Raw genomic sequence first — 16373 nt, 5'->3', positions numbered from 1 at the left:
TCGAAATACTGATTAAAGTCTGAGTGGAAGAAACGGAAGACACTTCTAAAATGCAGTAAAAAGTTTCAAAAGACAGCACAGAATAAAGATGTGTTGGTCTGGCTCCGCCAGTAGATTTGCATGCAAGATTATATTTTGAGTAGTAGTTCCAGCCCTGCTCTCTGCTTGTGTCTGGGGTGCGCAGGACGGAGCCGGTGGAGCCGCTGCAGCCATCTGTCCATCCCTGCTTACTGCCTCTGGATGCAGCTGAACCCACACCCCATGGCTGACTTACTGCTGCTGCAGAGGTGTATGTTCATTTTTTCTTGGCTAGTATGGCAAAGAGAAACTGTATATGCAGTGTTATTGTCCCCTGTCTGTAACTTGGATGTTGTAAAATAAACCCCCCTGTATTGTATGCTTGCAGGTAGTGGGCAGGCATGTAGTAAACAAAAAAAACCCCCAGGCTGTAAACTGGATTCAGATTCTGCTTAAGAAAACCAGCCTGTTCAGTTAGAGAGTCCCTAATCATTTCTCTTCAGCTGCTGCTGCTGAAGTGCCAAACCTTCCCCCCCTTTCATCCCCCCTCCCAGATACAATCTAATGCGAATGGACAGCGATGATTAGAACTTGATGAGGAGAGTTGAGAGTGATGATTACAATTTGCGTGTGAAAAGAGAGTGCATTCTGTGCCTCTGCTCCCCACAAAGAGTTTAATTGCAGCCCCTTGAGAAAGGTAGGAAATCCCCTGGACCCTCTGCAAATGGAAGGCTTGAGGCTTTACCTGAATGTTCAAATGAGCCTTTGTGGTGTTCGGTACTCCCAAATTCTGCAGCCTGTATTCTGACAAGCACTTCTGCATTAAGGTGAAAAGAGGTATGTGCTTATTCTGGGCATCGTGCCATCAGCACCGGATAACCCGGTGATTCATGAGTGATTCAGCCCAATGAATCTGCAGAGACTGGAGAACAGCCTGACAGGCTTTGGAGCAGGTGATCTATGAGCAGTCATAAATTATTCCTGCAGAGATTCATGTACAGTCAGGTTTTTCATCCCATCCTGCTGTAGTTGATATTACAGAATCGCAGCCAGCTACTCCATCCGGAGTCATAATTGTTGCACCTGAAACCCTTGGAGTCATTAGAGGGCTTTCCTCTGAGACTCTTTTCAGACTTTGTCCCAGAGTGAGATCTTTTCCCAGCCTTACAGCATGGCCAGAAAAGCGTACAGAAGTCCAGTGACTTTCATTCTTATGTGATGTACCCTGAAATGGTGGTGGTACAACAATGCCTCCTTGTGACAGTCTCCAAAGTTCATCTTTGCTTGCACTTCTTTCCGAAGTGTCATTCTTTATTGACAGAGAGGAGGTAAATTGCCCTTCTATGTGAAATGTGGATGGACTGAAAGCAAGAACTTTTCTTGGTTCCCACTGCTTCAGTAAAACAAAGTTTGTGTTAGTGATAAGTATGGTGAGATTGAGGAATGCTGAGAAAATGTTGTGTGCATTTAAAATTTGGGAGTGAAAAAGGTTTGTGGTTTACTGAATATTTGTTTTGCAAAATTGATCTTTTCTTGAAAAGTTCCACTTGTGCATCAGCTTATTAAAGGAATTAATTGTACCAGCTGGGACAGAAATATCTTGCATCCTTCATGTATGTATATAATTCTCTGTTTTTATTTAGGAGCAAGCCTTTGATCCATATGAAACCTTGTCCCAGGATATTCTCTCTCCACAATTTCATGAGCATTTTAATAACTTAATGGCAAAACCTGCTGTTGCTCTGCACTTTCAGGTGAGTGCAAATGAGAAATACTGACTTGCTTTAGTTCTCATGTTTCAAAGGTTTGGATTTTGTCAGTAACTCTCTACTTTCTGCTGAGGAAGGAATGCTGTAGATTCTGACCTTTCTTAAGTATAAGGTATTTGGACTCCACCTATTCTTGTAAAAACTGGACACTGATGTGGCCCATCCATGAGTCTCTTGCAGTCCTCACATCAGACTCTCTTGCATAAGAATAGAGGGTGACCTCTCATACCTGCCACTTCTATTTCTGTTTTGCCTTTTAATGCCAAAGGCAGGCATCCAGGCACGATATTTTCACTTTCTTCCTTGCATACCCCAGGCCCCCTTGTTTGGCATTGAGGCTGGGACTGGCAGTTTTTCTTGAATCACTTCTTCAATAGGACTATCCAACAAGATCATCTGTGATTTTTTTAAATTTTTTATTACTTCCTTCTGCCAACATGGCAGATCTATTAGACACTACTGTTCAGAAGTCTGAGCTTGTGTTCAGAAATGCACTTAGAGAAGCTGCTGAGCAAGTGTTTGGTCCATGGTGCTCCAGCTAAACCCATTACAGTAGAGCTTAGTTTGTATAGTTCACTGGGGCCCACGTCTCTGCAGGCTGAGATCCCTCCGAGCCATTCCTTCAGGGGGAGTGTTTCCTCTTCAGCTCTAAGCGCTTGGTAAGCTGGATCCTCTCGCTCTTAAATATTACTTGGTGAATGAAGTAAGGCCCTTTGCCCACCTCCCTAGCAAACTTAAAGCTCAAAGCCCTGTTCCAGATTAAATTGGTAATAGGGTCATTTGACAGTGAATCTGGCCTCCTTTCTGACTCTCATCACCATAGAAAGGTTTGGGCTTTCCTAGGGGTTCCTTCACACTTCTTCTCCAAGCTGTGGAGTGAGGCGGAGGTCCAAACTCTGGGCCATGGACGTATGTGAGCTGTCTCTGACAACTGCAGAGAGATGCAGCCAGAAGTCTTAAACGGGGGGGAGAGGTCATTTCCAAAAAGGAGATCAGGTAATTCAGTTTCTGTTAAATAGTTCTAGTGACATGGAAGATGGCAGGGTTTTCACCATCCTTTGGAAAATCTCTCCTGGTCTTAACAACCTGAATTATTGTGTTAATTAACTGCTGGAAATGGGAAAAGATTTCTTACTCATTTTCTAAGTCATAAACTTGTGAGTCAGTTTCTGAGGGAGAGGAGATACTAATACTAATTTCTTCAGTACTTGATGAGACCTTCATACTTCTGTGGTGTATTGGATGTAAATTGAAGCACAGCGTACATAAGTGGGAGGAGTGGACATTAGAGGGAAGTTGGTGACAAGTTTATTAGATTATATGGGAGTCCTGGCTGGTCTTTAACATCCCAGTGTTTTCTTTAAATTCTGCAGCAAACTGTGGCCCAGGGTAAAACATGTTATTTTGGAAATGGGTATGGCCTTTTTTCCCAAATATATTCAAGCGTTTTCTGCATTCTGGAATGTGGCTGTTGACTGGGGAACAAGGTGTGCCGCTTAGCCATAGTGCATTATTTTTAGGTGTTGTCACCTTGAACTAATGCTGTTAATTGAGTTCTGCAGACAGTGCTGAAACACAAAGGTGCTAGGGATTGCTTGTAAAATGACTTGTAACTTGGTCCTCTAGCTTCTTATATTTGATTTGCTACTTCTGGCAAAAATACCGACCATCCAACTGATTTTATGGAGGCAGATTGTGCCAGCGTTTGTTGTGGGGGTTAAGGGTGTTTTCAGAGCTATGGTTCACTAGTGAGTATGATCAAAATCCAGCCAAAGCTGTTGATGGAAAAGGGTGCTTGCAGTGCCTGGAAGAGGGTGTTTACAGGTTCCATTTGCTTGATGTCAGAGCGTTTATGTGTCTCTGAATCTTCTAAAGAGTCTCATTAGACAAAAACGGTTTTGCATACTTTATTGTCTTCGTTACTAGTAGATGTGAGCATAGAGTAATGTAGATTGGAAGGGACACCCTGGATGTCTAGCGCAACCATCTTGCTCAAAGCAGTGCTAACTTCAGGGCCTTGTCCAGCCCCATTTTGAGGATTTCAGTGTAAGTGATCCTGTTTATTTTTCCTTTTCAGTCTACTGCTGAAGGGTTTAAAGAAGCTGTACGATACGTCCTCCCACGACTCATGCTTATCCCAGTCTATCATTGTTTGCACTACTTCGAGTTACTACAGGTAATTGAAGCCACACTCTTGTTTCCTGCTAAAAACATTTCTTAATGTGGAGAATCTGAGCTTTTAAATAGGTGATTAGTTTTTACTTACTGCTTCTGAAAATTGAAAGATGTGAAAACATTAATTTGACACCAGTTAGTATATGTCTGAAAAGTAAAACCCCCTAAAAAAAGTCTTCAAAAGCATCTGTTGCTCTGATATGAACATTTGAAGTAACTGTATTTTATTAAACAAACCTTTATTGAACGTGAGTTCTAATATAGTTAAAAATGTAATATGCAAATCTAATTTCTTCTTTCTTCGAGTTCTGAATTTTTTGTCAGTTCAGGAAAAGCTAAGTATAATCGAGATCAGTATTTTCGGTCTCAAGTCACACTCCAGTTGCAGCTCAGCTGATCTTATTTTGGGGGTTGGGGAGGCACTTCCTTTCAGCGGAGTCAGAATAATCTGTTCTTAATGTTCAACCATTTGTCCTGAGTCCTAAATGGAAGAGATACAGCAAAAAATATAATTTTTCATAGCATACCACACTGTTTCCATATTAAGGAGGAATGATAATAAGCACTATTATTTTCTTACTTTCTATCTTCTAAGAAATGACATTGATGAAGTGTCAGGCTTTATGGCATTCTGATTCAGATGATAAAAAGTTATTCCTGTAGGACATGTTTCAGGGGCCTTACCATACAAGTTGTTTAGGTTGGCATCTAGTCTTTATTTATGAGCAGTTCTGCCTATTGAGGCATTACTTATTTTAGAACAGCCTCTATTGGTTTGACCACAGATCACTTGCACATATTTTAATCTGATGTGCACTAGCAAGGTGGTTCACATCAGTAGATACTTCCCTTGAGTATAACAGTTAAAAGCCAAAAAGTAACTAAGCCTGTATCTTTTTGCTTACAAGCAAATGTTTTTGCTCTGAGTTATAAGACGAGAGGCCAGCTGTCAGCAGAAATTTAACATCTGAGATCTATAATAATCATTCTTGAATAAGAAAAAATAGTGTGGCTGTAGAAAATGCAATATCTTGAAAAATACTTAGATCGGAGCTTTTTTTAAGTAGCTGAGGGTAATGTAAAAAAAGTTTCTATGTGCCCCATTGTGTTGAGAAAGTTTGTAATGCTTATAAGGGTAAGTGAATTATTAACTAACTGGGATATACTTAAATTAAACAGGTGAAATATCCTGTGGCTATAGCTGACATTTTTTTAATAGCAACAGAAATTACACTTCTAAGTTCTCAATGTAAAAAGTGATACTAGCAGTGTTGTACAGGCGTGTTATATGGTCTTCCTTTGTATTTCAAAGATTTGCTTGTATGAAGGAAGAAAAGGAAACTTTGCAACATAGAATTTACATATAATACAATATAAGATGTTCTCAAAAGAATCTCAAGCCAAAAAATTGCCATTGTTTTAAGACCAGGTCTGTAGTTAATATCTGGCACGTATTCCTTTTTTTCTTTTTTTCCTTTTTTTTTTTTTTAAGTTCAGTTATGTCTGCTGTGATTTTTCACGTATCCTGATTTAGATAAGTAAAAATAAGGATGATTTGTTTTGACCCATGAACCACGCAGCTCCAATGTATGGATTACCAATATTTTGTAGAAAGGTTTAAATCCAAGTGGTCTCAATAAATTTTAAGTCTAGTTTAGAAAAAAGTTAACAAAGCTTAAAAAAACCCAACCAAGCCAAAACAACCCTTACCGTCAGTGAACTTTTCTCTGGATTACTGCCCTGTCTCTATGGAGAACAGAAACTTTACATTGCCATAGTTTTAATATTTGCCTTCATAAAACTTGTGTTTCTTCATAAGGACATCTTCCAAAAGAAAATAAACTGATCAAAGAACTGAAGGATGACAGTGGAAGCACGGCAGGATTCTGCCAGCCTTGCTGTGAAGTGAGCACTGATAGCTTCGTAAATACGTCTCTTTCAAAATAGTGTAACTTCCCCTTCTGAAGGGTCAGTTGCATACGATAATTCTGTGGAACTTCTTAAAATGTTCTTCTTTCACATTTAAAAGACATAATTGGATTAGTGACCTGTATTATGCTGAAGGTCAGGCTAATTAATGACCCATTGTGCCTTAAAGCTGGGAAACGGAGTGCATCAGTATGAAATTAAAGAACGAAATCATACACCGCACCTTTGGGAGAATCTAAACATTTAACTGATTTTACAAGCTGCGTAGTGTTTGTCTGCTTTTTAGGGAAACATTAACATACATGCCTTATGGAGCAGAGTTTTGTGCGTTTCCAAAACTTAAGATTAAATGCTCCGCATGCAGACTTGGTAGTTTTCTCTTCAGTGACAGGAAAGGGTGGTTACTATTTATATTTTAAACCATGGCACAGAGAAGATAATTTGTTTTTGATAGCCTGTCTTAAATCTGTGGTGCTGCAAGAGTTTTCTGTCTCCTGGGGACTCTGAGTCTGCTCATAACTCCAGTTAATACTGACAGGATCAGGTTATACATGCGCATTCTTAAAATTGCCTCATATCTTTGAAGAATAAAGTCTGGCAGATAGTGCAAAAACATTTAGTTGTTTCTTTTATTTGTTTTTAACTTGGATAATACAGCAGGATGCTGCATGGCATATAATATTATATGATACCTTTTTTAACGAGGGAATTTTAGTAGTGAAAATGATGAAATATTATCCATAATATACAAGATTTCTGAATAGAATTAGAATTCAGCTGCAGAGGCTGACGCTTGCCTGTCTTGAGTTTTTCTCACCTTGTGAACATAGAGCAGAGCAGAGATCTTAAATATCACTCTGTAGTGAATAATGATAAATACGCAAACTTTTGTTGTGATCACTTCAGTTGCAGGTTTAAAATTCGAATTTTATGTTGTATTTTGAAAACATCCTAAATTTAGAGCAGTGATTTTTAAAAAGCAGTGTTTTTAGGGATAGAGAAAGTATTTATTTAACAATATTAATATATTATAAACTGTTGGTACTGCTTTCCTGTTACCATTGTATTTGTCTCTAGGAACCTTGGTTGAAAAAGACATAACAAAAATGGAAGCAGAAAAGCAACAGAATACTCAAAATATTTTCATGGCTTCAGTAGGGAGAGAAGCTAAGATTGAGACTGTTGCTCCTAAAGAAAGTTACCCCAAAACCCTACTGAATTGGGAGGTAAATAAAATAATGAATGATTTACAGAAGCGCAGGCCTCGATGTTTGCTCTTTTGCAAAATAGCAAAAGTAAAATGAATGAAATTAAAGTGTGAAAAGCTTGAAAATTCTTTCAAGCTGTAGAACTTTTCTCCTCGGTGCAAAACCCTATTTGTGCAGCCTCTGATGCATTAGAGACCCCTCTTTGCCTAAGCAAGAGGCACAAGGGTCGGATGCCGTTTGGAGACTCCCATGTTGAATTTGTTTGGTTTGTCTGCTTTTCGTTAGCAGCCGTATAGAGGTCACTAGGAAACCGCCTTCGAACACCTTGAGTCAGAGGGCAGGCCCTGATGTCACTTCAGTGTGGGTTGCTTCTTCAAGCGTTGACAGAAAATGAACCTGCTGTTTCAGGATGACCGATGATAGCAAAGGCTGAAGGAAGTCACGCTAAAGAAAAAAACTGTCTTGTAGGAAAAAATAGCGGTAGTGATCAAAAACTGTTAGATCTTGCAAACAGGTAACCCAAATATATTCTGATTGTGCTATCTTTAATTGATTATCAGAGTGTTCGGGTTTAAAACACTATGCTTGACATTTCCAAGCATGAACACCTTAATGCTGGCAGTGTAGAGGAGAGCTTTATGTTTCATCAGACTTTCAAGCTCTGGGTATGTTTTCGTAAATGTATCTGTTGATACCAGCGTTCCAGGACACATTATTCATTGAATGCAGTGCAAAGAACTCAAGGGGTCATATAATCCATCCAAGTCCTGAGCAAGGTGCCAGTTAGATAGATCATTAAAATCCTGAGGGTAATCAGAGGTCTGTTCAAGTCCAAAAAGGCTTTCCTCTGCTGACTGTAGAGTATATTCTTCCTTCTCACGTGACTTGCAGGCAGAAGATTATCCCTAATTCTTGCATGTGTCTCACTATGTTGTTATCAAGCAATCCAAAATGTATGAAATTCCACCTTTTGATCTTTTCCGCTGTTACCTAATCATGGACAGCCATTGACTGACAGAGAAACGCCGGTCCATATTCTACAGGATCACCATGATGTAATTTTTTTAAGTGAACAGTTTTCTTCATTACTATTTTCTGACAGTTTTCTGTACAATAAATTGAATAGTTAATATTCTTGGTTTATCATCACTGGTATTTTAAATATATCTGGCATAAGCAGGACCCCCTTTTCCCTTTTGTCAGGATTTACGTATTTTCCCTGTCTAGCAAGCACGTTACACTTTTGCATGTGCTGTTTAATTGGAAAGGTGCTGGTTAAGAACTGGCATTTGGAAAAGCAGATGTTAGTCCAGTGATTACAGAGAATGAGATATGCTTCAGGTAATCTGCCTGATCTTCAGGAATCTATGCATTAAGATGTAGAAATGGATTGCATTACTTCCAAATGTGTATATATATTTTTTTTTTCTTTTTTAATACAAAAAAAAAAGCAAAATGTGCCATTTGATGTCTGTTAAGTGCCAAACACAGCTCCTTTTGGAAAGGGAATGCAAGAAATTCTGCTCAGGACGTGTGAGGAGAAAGAGTATTTTATCAGACTCGGTAGCTTTTCCCACCTTTAGGATTTTGCACTTGTCATCTTTTCACAACATTTTTATGTTCTTTGCATTTCTGTGGCTGATAGTAAGGAAAAGAAGGGTTTCCACAGAGGTAGACATTTTTCCCTTCCCTGTACTGTTCCTCAGCTCATAAACTTCCTAGAAATTCTTGGCCATGAAACTTTCATTTCTCTAATATGCAAGATGGAGGTTGTTTGGGCATGTGAAAAATAAAAATATTAGTAATTTGAATTACATGAAGAGAGTGGACCAAATCGGGTCAAATCCTGTTCTCTCAATTACTTTTAGAGGAAGCTACATATCCCTGCTGAGGGAACATAATGGGGAAAGGAAAAGAAGGCTTCTGCCATGCTGAGTGATTGTAAGTAAGATTTCTCTTAAAGTACGTAGGTAAAACAGAGTTTATCCAAAACTGCGTGGCATATTGTCTTGATTTTGCCCAGCAATCTATTCGCTTGAATTTTCTTCTAAAAAATTTATACGATCTTTAACATGAAAGGGGTTAAAGAGAAAAATCTCTCTTACTTGCATCACTAGTATTTTAGGAATGATCACCTTAAAGAACCAGAAGGAGGAACTCTGTGAATAGGCTTTGCTCAAAGCGTACTGCTACCAAGTGTATGGAGATGATATGAAAGCCTGTTGAATTTCCTAATTCAAGAAGTTTCTGCCTAGTGGTAGAGACGGATCTAGTCTTTATAAAAAGGAAATATGCTCGTTCTCACTGTCTTTACATTTTGCTGTTAGTAGCAAATCTTGAATTTCAGACATTTTTTAAACTATGTTAGTTTGTGCCATGCGCCATTCTTGAAATAGATGAGTTTGCTGAGGATGGAAGAATTCAGAATGGTAAGAAACAAAGAGAGAATCTTGGTCATTCTGTCTTTTAAATTTGCTCTGAAATGTTGAGATTAATTGACTCATCGAAGGAATATTACACATAGTTACATAAACCACCATTTAATTCTCTATTTCAAACCTCCAAACTATTTAATAAAATCAGTTGTGAAACAGGACATTGCTGAAAAGATAACAGGCAAAACAGTGTCTGACAATTAGCATTGGCTCTCGGTAAAAGGGTAAAGGGTTATCTTTCTAAACTCCCTCCTGCTCTCTCCTGTTGAGTATCTACTGACTTTTCCTGAATATCTGACAAATGTTTTTAGTTACATCCATAGCTAGTTTTGACTGTGCTTCTAGGAATAACTCACTGACTTGAAGTCACTGACTTCATTGAGTGCTGTAGATAACACTGCGTAAGAATGTTTGTCAGTCTTCCTACCCTTCTATAAGTTAGACAAATCTGAAAGAAAAACGTTTATTATGTCACAGCAACTGCAGGAATGCAGTGAAGATGAAGAGGATCGAGAGTGCTTAAAACAAGCCATTACTGCTCTTCTGAACCTGCAGTGCAGCATGGAACGCATTTACAGCAAACACTCCCCAAGACGTCGGCCTGGGTAATAATCCACAAAACTATCCTGGTTTCCCAAAGTTGGCAGAGAAGGAGATAAATGGTGTGGAAGGAATTGTAATTTTTTTTCTTGTTAGATAATGTGTATATTTCCTTTTCAAGGCATGTCTTTATGCCAGTTTTCATTGTAAATGGACCAAAACCTTCGTGGTCCACTTCTGTGAATAATGTCAATATCTTACTCCTTCCCTAGCCAAAGCAGTGGTTAGGGCATATTTAGGTCAAAGAAATAATGATGTAAACAATTAATTTAGTTGATTTTTTTGGACTCTTGGGATGGCAAATGTGGAATGTGCCCATCATGACTTTTTCTTTTATTCATTCAAGGGAGCCAGTCTGTCGCTTCTATAACCGACAAATAAGAAGCAAGCACTTGGCCATCAAGAAAATGAATGAAATCCAGAAAAATATTGATGGCTGGGAAGGCAAAGATATTGGGCAGTGCTGTAATGAATTCATAATGGAAGGTGGCTTGACAAAAATAGGAGCCAAACATGAACGCCACATCTTTCTCTTTGATGGTTTAATGATCAGCTGTAAAACTAATCACGGTCAATCACGGCTTCCTGGTTACAGCAATGCGGAGTATAGACTGAAGGAAAAAATTATCATGAGGAAAATACAGATTATTGATAAAGATGACACATCTGAATACAAACATGCTTTTGAACTGGTATCTAAAGATGAAAACAGTATACTGTTTGCTGCCAAGTCTGCTGAAGAGAAGAGTAATTGGATGGCAGCTCTGATTTCCCTCCAGTATCGCAGTACCCTGGATAGGATGCTTGATTCAGTATTGCTGCAAGAAGAAAATGAACAGCCGCTGCGGTTGCCCAGTCCAAACGTGTATCGTTTTGTAGTGGAAGACTCGGAGGATAACATCGTTTTTGAGGACAACTTGCAAAGCAGGAATGGCATTCCTATCATCAAAGGAGGAACGGTTGTGAAATTAATCGAAAGGTTAACGTACCATATGTATGCAGGTATCCTGTACATTTGTTATATATATGTTTTTTAAGGTCATCTTTGTATGGGTGATGAAATTAATCCTTTTATCTTTTGTTTGGTTGGTTTGTTTTCTGCATATAGTTAAATGTAAAGCAAGATTTTCAGGAAAAAAAAGCAGTATCTGTTATTAAATCAACTAGCTTTGCTAGCAAAGCTGTAAGAAAATTTTGGGTATGCAAGCTCCCCACCCCCCACCCCCCCCCCAAAAAAAAAAAGAAAAGGTATCAGTGGTCTAATTGAATAGTGTGCTTCCTGAGACCATCATGGCTAAAGTAGTGGTGCAATTATAGGCTCTGTGACCATCAGGGAAGAAAAAGGTTGGAGGTTGTATTTATTATACTTCAACCTGCTGCTTTGTGAAGTCCCTCAGTAGAAAAGGATGCAAATCACAATTGGCATTCTTCAGACTTTCCTGTGGAAGCCACAGAAATGAAACTTTGAAGTAGTTACATGAAGTGCTAATGTTGATGAAAATGTTAGATCTTAGGTTTGGGGTGAAAAGCATGATCTGAAAGGAGATGCAGTGAAGCTGACACAAAGATGCTGGTGGAAGTGGTGTGCAATTTTTTTAAAACTTCTCAAATAGTAATGGTCTCCTTTGTGCTTTTTACAAAACTGGTATTGAAGTGAGTCTTTTTCATAAAACTAAGGCTAGATAGCGTGGAGCTGTGTATTAAAAAAAAAATGTAAAAACCAGCATTTCCCACACTGAAGCTCAGTATTGATGCAACTAGTTGGTATGTAAGTAATCTGTAGTTGTTTTGTTTGTGAGTCCCAAATCATCCATTTCTAAGATGTGATGGGTTTTGGTGGCTTGTAAACTTAGCGCTTTTCCTGAATGAACTGGTGTATTTGAGTATTAGTTTGCTAGCGTAACTTCAGTTTTTATAGCGCAAGTACTTGCCGCTTCGGCCTTGGGAATCTTCAATGAAAGCGTTGCCTCTTGGGTTTCTGTGTGCTTTTTCCAAACAGTGTTTGGAGCCAAGACTAACAAAATCCTCTCCCTCAGCCTCCACAAGGGCATTTCGATGACTAACAGCGTGTGGAGGGACTCTCAGCAGATCTTGGTGATGCTTTCTGTTTGTATTTAGGTCAAGATGTGATTTTTTTAAACTGTCAGTTTATTGTAGGTTTGCATTGGTTTCAGATTTGTTTGAAGCAGGCTTTGCTGCAGCACACGGGCTCTGCGTTCGCAGAATGACTTCTGTCATGTCAAAGAAGTCCCCAGTTGATACCAGGATACCATAGGAGATAGCAAATGCAGAGTTAATAAACTCCTGAATTTTAATCACAAGCCACTATTCGTAGCACATTGCTTGTGTTTTCTATTTTCTTGAGAACGTCATTTACAAAAATAAGTAATTTTTAAAGTAACATAAAGGAACCTACACAGGTTAGAGAGCAGAATAGCAGCCCCCACTTTAAGAGAATTGCAGGTCTTGTCTGCAGAGCAGAGATACTACCTGCCTGTTCAGAGGTAAGAGGAAGAATTACTTTTAATAAATGTCATAAATAGTACTGAAGAGAGAATGGAGATGTGACGTGGAAGCGGAACAGGCCAGTGCAGGACTAGGGTGCAAACTCAGCAGCATTATCACAGAATGAGAGCAGTATTACTTTTAGCTTGCAAGCACGTTCCTATATATGGATCCCTTAAAAATGTTGAGCAGGGCTCTGCAGGGAATTTAAGCCTTCTTAAAAGCAGTGTTCGTCTTAATATTTTGTGGCTTTATTGGAAGAAATTCACTGCCCACATGTTGAAGACTGCTGGTGTAAGCTCCCTGCACCTAATGCTGACAGATTGAAGACTATTTACAGAACAGCAAGAAAAAAGAAACTCCCAACAATCCAAAATCCACAATTCTGAGAGAGCATATGCACATGCACGTGCCTGGTTTTCCTGTATTCCAGCATTCATTTGCTCCCGGGCAGCTCTGGAAGCTGCTGCGTGCCACGCAGTAGCAGGGTAGTGCCGCTGTTACCCGTGCGAGGGGGTCTGCTGCAGGGATGTCGGGGTTAGGACCAGATGATGACCCTTCGTGGATCACGGTAAAGTGATTTGTTTATCAGCTCGCTTATTCGTGATCTAAGCAACTCTGTACAAGAGAGTGGAATTAAAAGAGATTAAAGGAACAGTGTTTTTCCTTTAATACTTCTAATATAGCAGAGTGGGCCCAATAAAACGCGTGGTAGCTTGCGGATAGGCACGTCTCACGGTAACACACCTACCACAGCGGTGAGGAACAGCAGGAGGGAGGTGTGGTGGCTTGTGGAGATGCAACGTCTTGAACTGCTGCAGGTATTTGCTTTGTAAGGCCTCTGCTGCTCGTCATGTTTTGCCTGCTGGCTGCTCTGCAGAGGGTAGTTGTGTGCTGCAGTGGTGTGGCTGGGGCAGGCATGCAGTCCCCACTGCTGGAGATTTTTTAAGAAGAGGTAAGACAAACGTTTTGTCGGGGTGGTATAGGGATTTTTGACGTCAAGGGAGTAGACAGCCTACTGCTACCATGTGGTTTTTGTCTTTATGAAACCAGGGAATAGCTGCATATTCAGGGAGTGTAAGCCATTCCGCGTGCCAAGACCGAGACACCGTTTTTGAGAGAACATAGAATGTGCCGTTGAATACTTTTACAGGGGAAATGCATCAAAGAACTAAATGAAAATTTCACAAGCAATATAATTTCTGGTATTTTTCAAATTGCAGTGCTTAACTTATAACCTTAGCGTGTTTTCTGCACTTTAAACTTTTTCTGTGAGTATATGTGTATTTTATTTCTGATTTTGCAATTGGATAAAAAACCACTCTATTGTTTTCTTATTCTGTGTTTACAGATCCTAATTTTGTACGTACTTTCCTTACCACATACCGCTCATTTTGCAAGCCCCAGGAACTGCTGAGTTTACTGATTGAAAGGTAAGCAGCGGTCATCCTTTCTGAAGGCATTGAAAGGCTTTGTGTTCATTTACCTGCTCCTTTTCTGCTCGCGTTCTCAGTGCCGTGTGGCACATGTTTTAGTGAAGCTCATAAAACGGTAACTTTTAACATGGGATACAGCGATGCAAGTTTTTAATACAAGTTTCCTTTTCCCAGTTTGTTAAATTAGTTACCTGAATTAAGTATTAGCTAGAGCACTTGGTGTGCCTCAGCTGTGGGGTGGTAATGTTTTGAACTGCTTGACTTTATCATGAGAGTGTATGAGTATGCCTAAGTCTCGATGCAAATAAGGACGGAAATGTTCTAAGCAGCTTGTTTGAAAGGCACAGACTTTTAATGTAAACAGCATTTTAATACAGTGCGATAAAGCCACTCTTAAGCTTTCTTCTAATCTTCACTTAATCAAGCTAGCAGGTAGTTAAAAACCTTATATCCTAGTCTAGACATCTTGTGATGACCAGAGAACTAGCGAATTATCAGGGCGAGAACTGGGTGTGTTAGCCAGGGGAGGAGGGAGTTCCAGGCAAACTGGATATTAGATGAGTGCTTGAGTTTCACCGCACTGATTTTTTTTTTTAAATGCAATTGCTCTTCATGTCCTATGTAAAGCGTTTGTGTTTTATCTTAATTGCCATCAGTTTTTTGGTACTTTTATTCATAGGTTTGAAATCCCAGAGCCTGAGCCTACTGAAGCAGACAGGCTGGCAATTGAGAAAGGAGAGCAGCCCATCAGCGCAGACCTTAAGCGATTTCGCAAGGAATATGTCCAGCCAGTACAACTCAGGTTTACTTGCTTTTAAATTTGTTCTGTTAAAGCCAGATTTTAGTTCACTGATTATATGGTGATCCTGGAGACAGTAATCTCTTTTGGAGACTGCTGTGCTGTCAAGTAGGGACTTAGCACTGTCTGCAACCAGACTAATAACCCAAATCATGTTCTGATTAGTCATACTGACTTCTGTTGTTGTTGCAACTGCACTTTGGTTCTCTGCCGCTCACAGCTGTGATCACCACCCACAAGAACGCTGTATGGCTGCTATGTAAAGCGGGTGTGGGTGAGAGATGTACAACTGAAAGTGTTTCTGACTGCATTTTGAATGGATTCCTTGTTAACAGGCCCTACGAAGATAGTTTCTCTGTTTCCATTTTTTTCAGTCCTGCTGGTATTTTACTCCCTTTCCCAGCCCTGTTGATGTATTTGCACACAGACAGGGAGACTCTTGTCTGTGCTGCACATTGCAACAGGCTGCAGTGAATCTTCAAGGTCTTGCTGACCAAGCTAACTTGAGGAACAATTAAGCGTTTCTAGCATGAATGAGGCTAATTGTTTCCCTGATAGGGGATCAAGTCAGGAGGAGACAGAGCACAACCAATATTTGCTAGAACAACTTTTATTCGTTAAACTGTTTTTATTAGTAGCATCAAGATGTTACTATTAATGGCAGATAACCGTACACACGGTACCCTCAGTTATTGCCATACCACACACTGTCATTCATAGTTACCTGTTTGAAGCAACAGCAGTTTACCCAAAGTGAAGGGTCATACTGACATGCCAGTACCTTCAAGGTAGGTGTTCAGAAAGTCACTTAAGAGTCTCATTTTCATCAGATACCTGTGTGCATATATATATTAAAAAAAAAAAAAGTATGTAATACTGTACTGTTTGTCGACACATAGCTGCCACCACTTTCTTGGATGTAGTCCAAGTTATACAACCTCAGTGTAACCTTCATACTTCTGTGTGCTCGTGGCCTTGTACAGATTTGTCAGGCTGTTAGTGTTCTCAGTTTATCAGCTCCTGAGGGTTCCGCAGGACCACTAGTCTCCAGAGTTATCAGTTCCTGGGAGAGCTTCACACGCTGCCTCTCAGCACATGCTTTTCCTGGTTTCAGCTTGCTATTTTCTGATAACTGTTTTTGCATCCATCCAGAAAGATGCCTATAGAGCCCCTTCATAGAAACTCACGCAGAATGGGCTTTTGTGACATAACTGGCTCAGGGTTTAAATGTTGTATTGCTTTTGTTGGTATTTTTTATAGCCTCCTCTACTAACTAGGCTTGGGGACCTCCTCACAGTGCCCCTTTGCATGGTACAAATGCATCTTCCTGCAGCACCGCTGACTGCCATTGCTGAGCAGGACAAGTGGTTACCAATGAACTGGAACCTATAGAAACATTAACCATGTTTCTTGCTATTAATTTCCAAAATCAGTTTAGCACTTTTGCCTTCATACGTTATGTTTGAGCTGTTCGAAACCTGTGTCCCATTCCAAAGTTT

The 16373-nt window shown here is 39.8% G+C and overlaps 1 protein-coding gene across 7 annotated transcripts in view; it reads left to right on the top strand.

The window, feature by feature from the left end:
* Positions 1 to 16373, top strand: part of SOS2 (SOS Ras/Rho guanine nucleotide exchange factor 2) — a 55947-nt gene that overhangs the window by 24422 nt on the left and 15152 nt on the right. For all 7 annotated transcript variants that reach the window (XM_075150702.1, XM_075150700.1, XM_075150699.1 and 4 more), the window contains 6 exons: positions 1662 to 1772; positions 3865 to 3963; positions 10012 to 10139; positions 10481 to 11136; positions 13991 to 14072; positions 14755 to 14877. In XM_075150702.1, the coding sequence (XP_075006803.1) occupies positions 1662 to 1772; positions 3865 to 3963; positions 10012 to 10139; positions 10481 to 11136; positions 13991 to 14072; positions 14755 to 14877 (1199 nt within the window). The remainder of the gene's footprint in view (positions 1 to 1661; positions 1773 to 3864; positions 3964 to 10011; positions 10140 to 10480; positions 11137 to 13990; positions 14073 to 14754; positions 14878 to 16373) is intronic.

This window comes from Calonectris borealis, chromosome 5 (genome assembly GCF_964195595.1).
Source record: "Calonectris borealis chromosome 5, bCalBor7.hap1.2, whole genome shotgun sequence".
Taxonomy (NCBI): Eukaryota; Metazoa; Chordata; class Aves; order Procellariiformes; family Procellariidae; genus Calonectris; species Calonectris borealis.
This window is presented reverse-complemented; position numbering and strand designations above follow the sequence as displayed.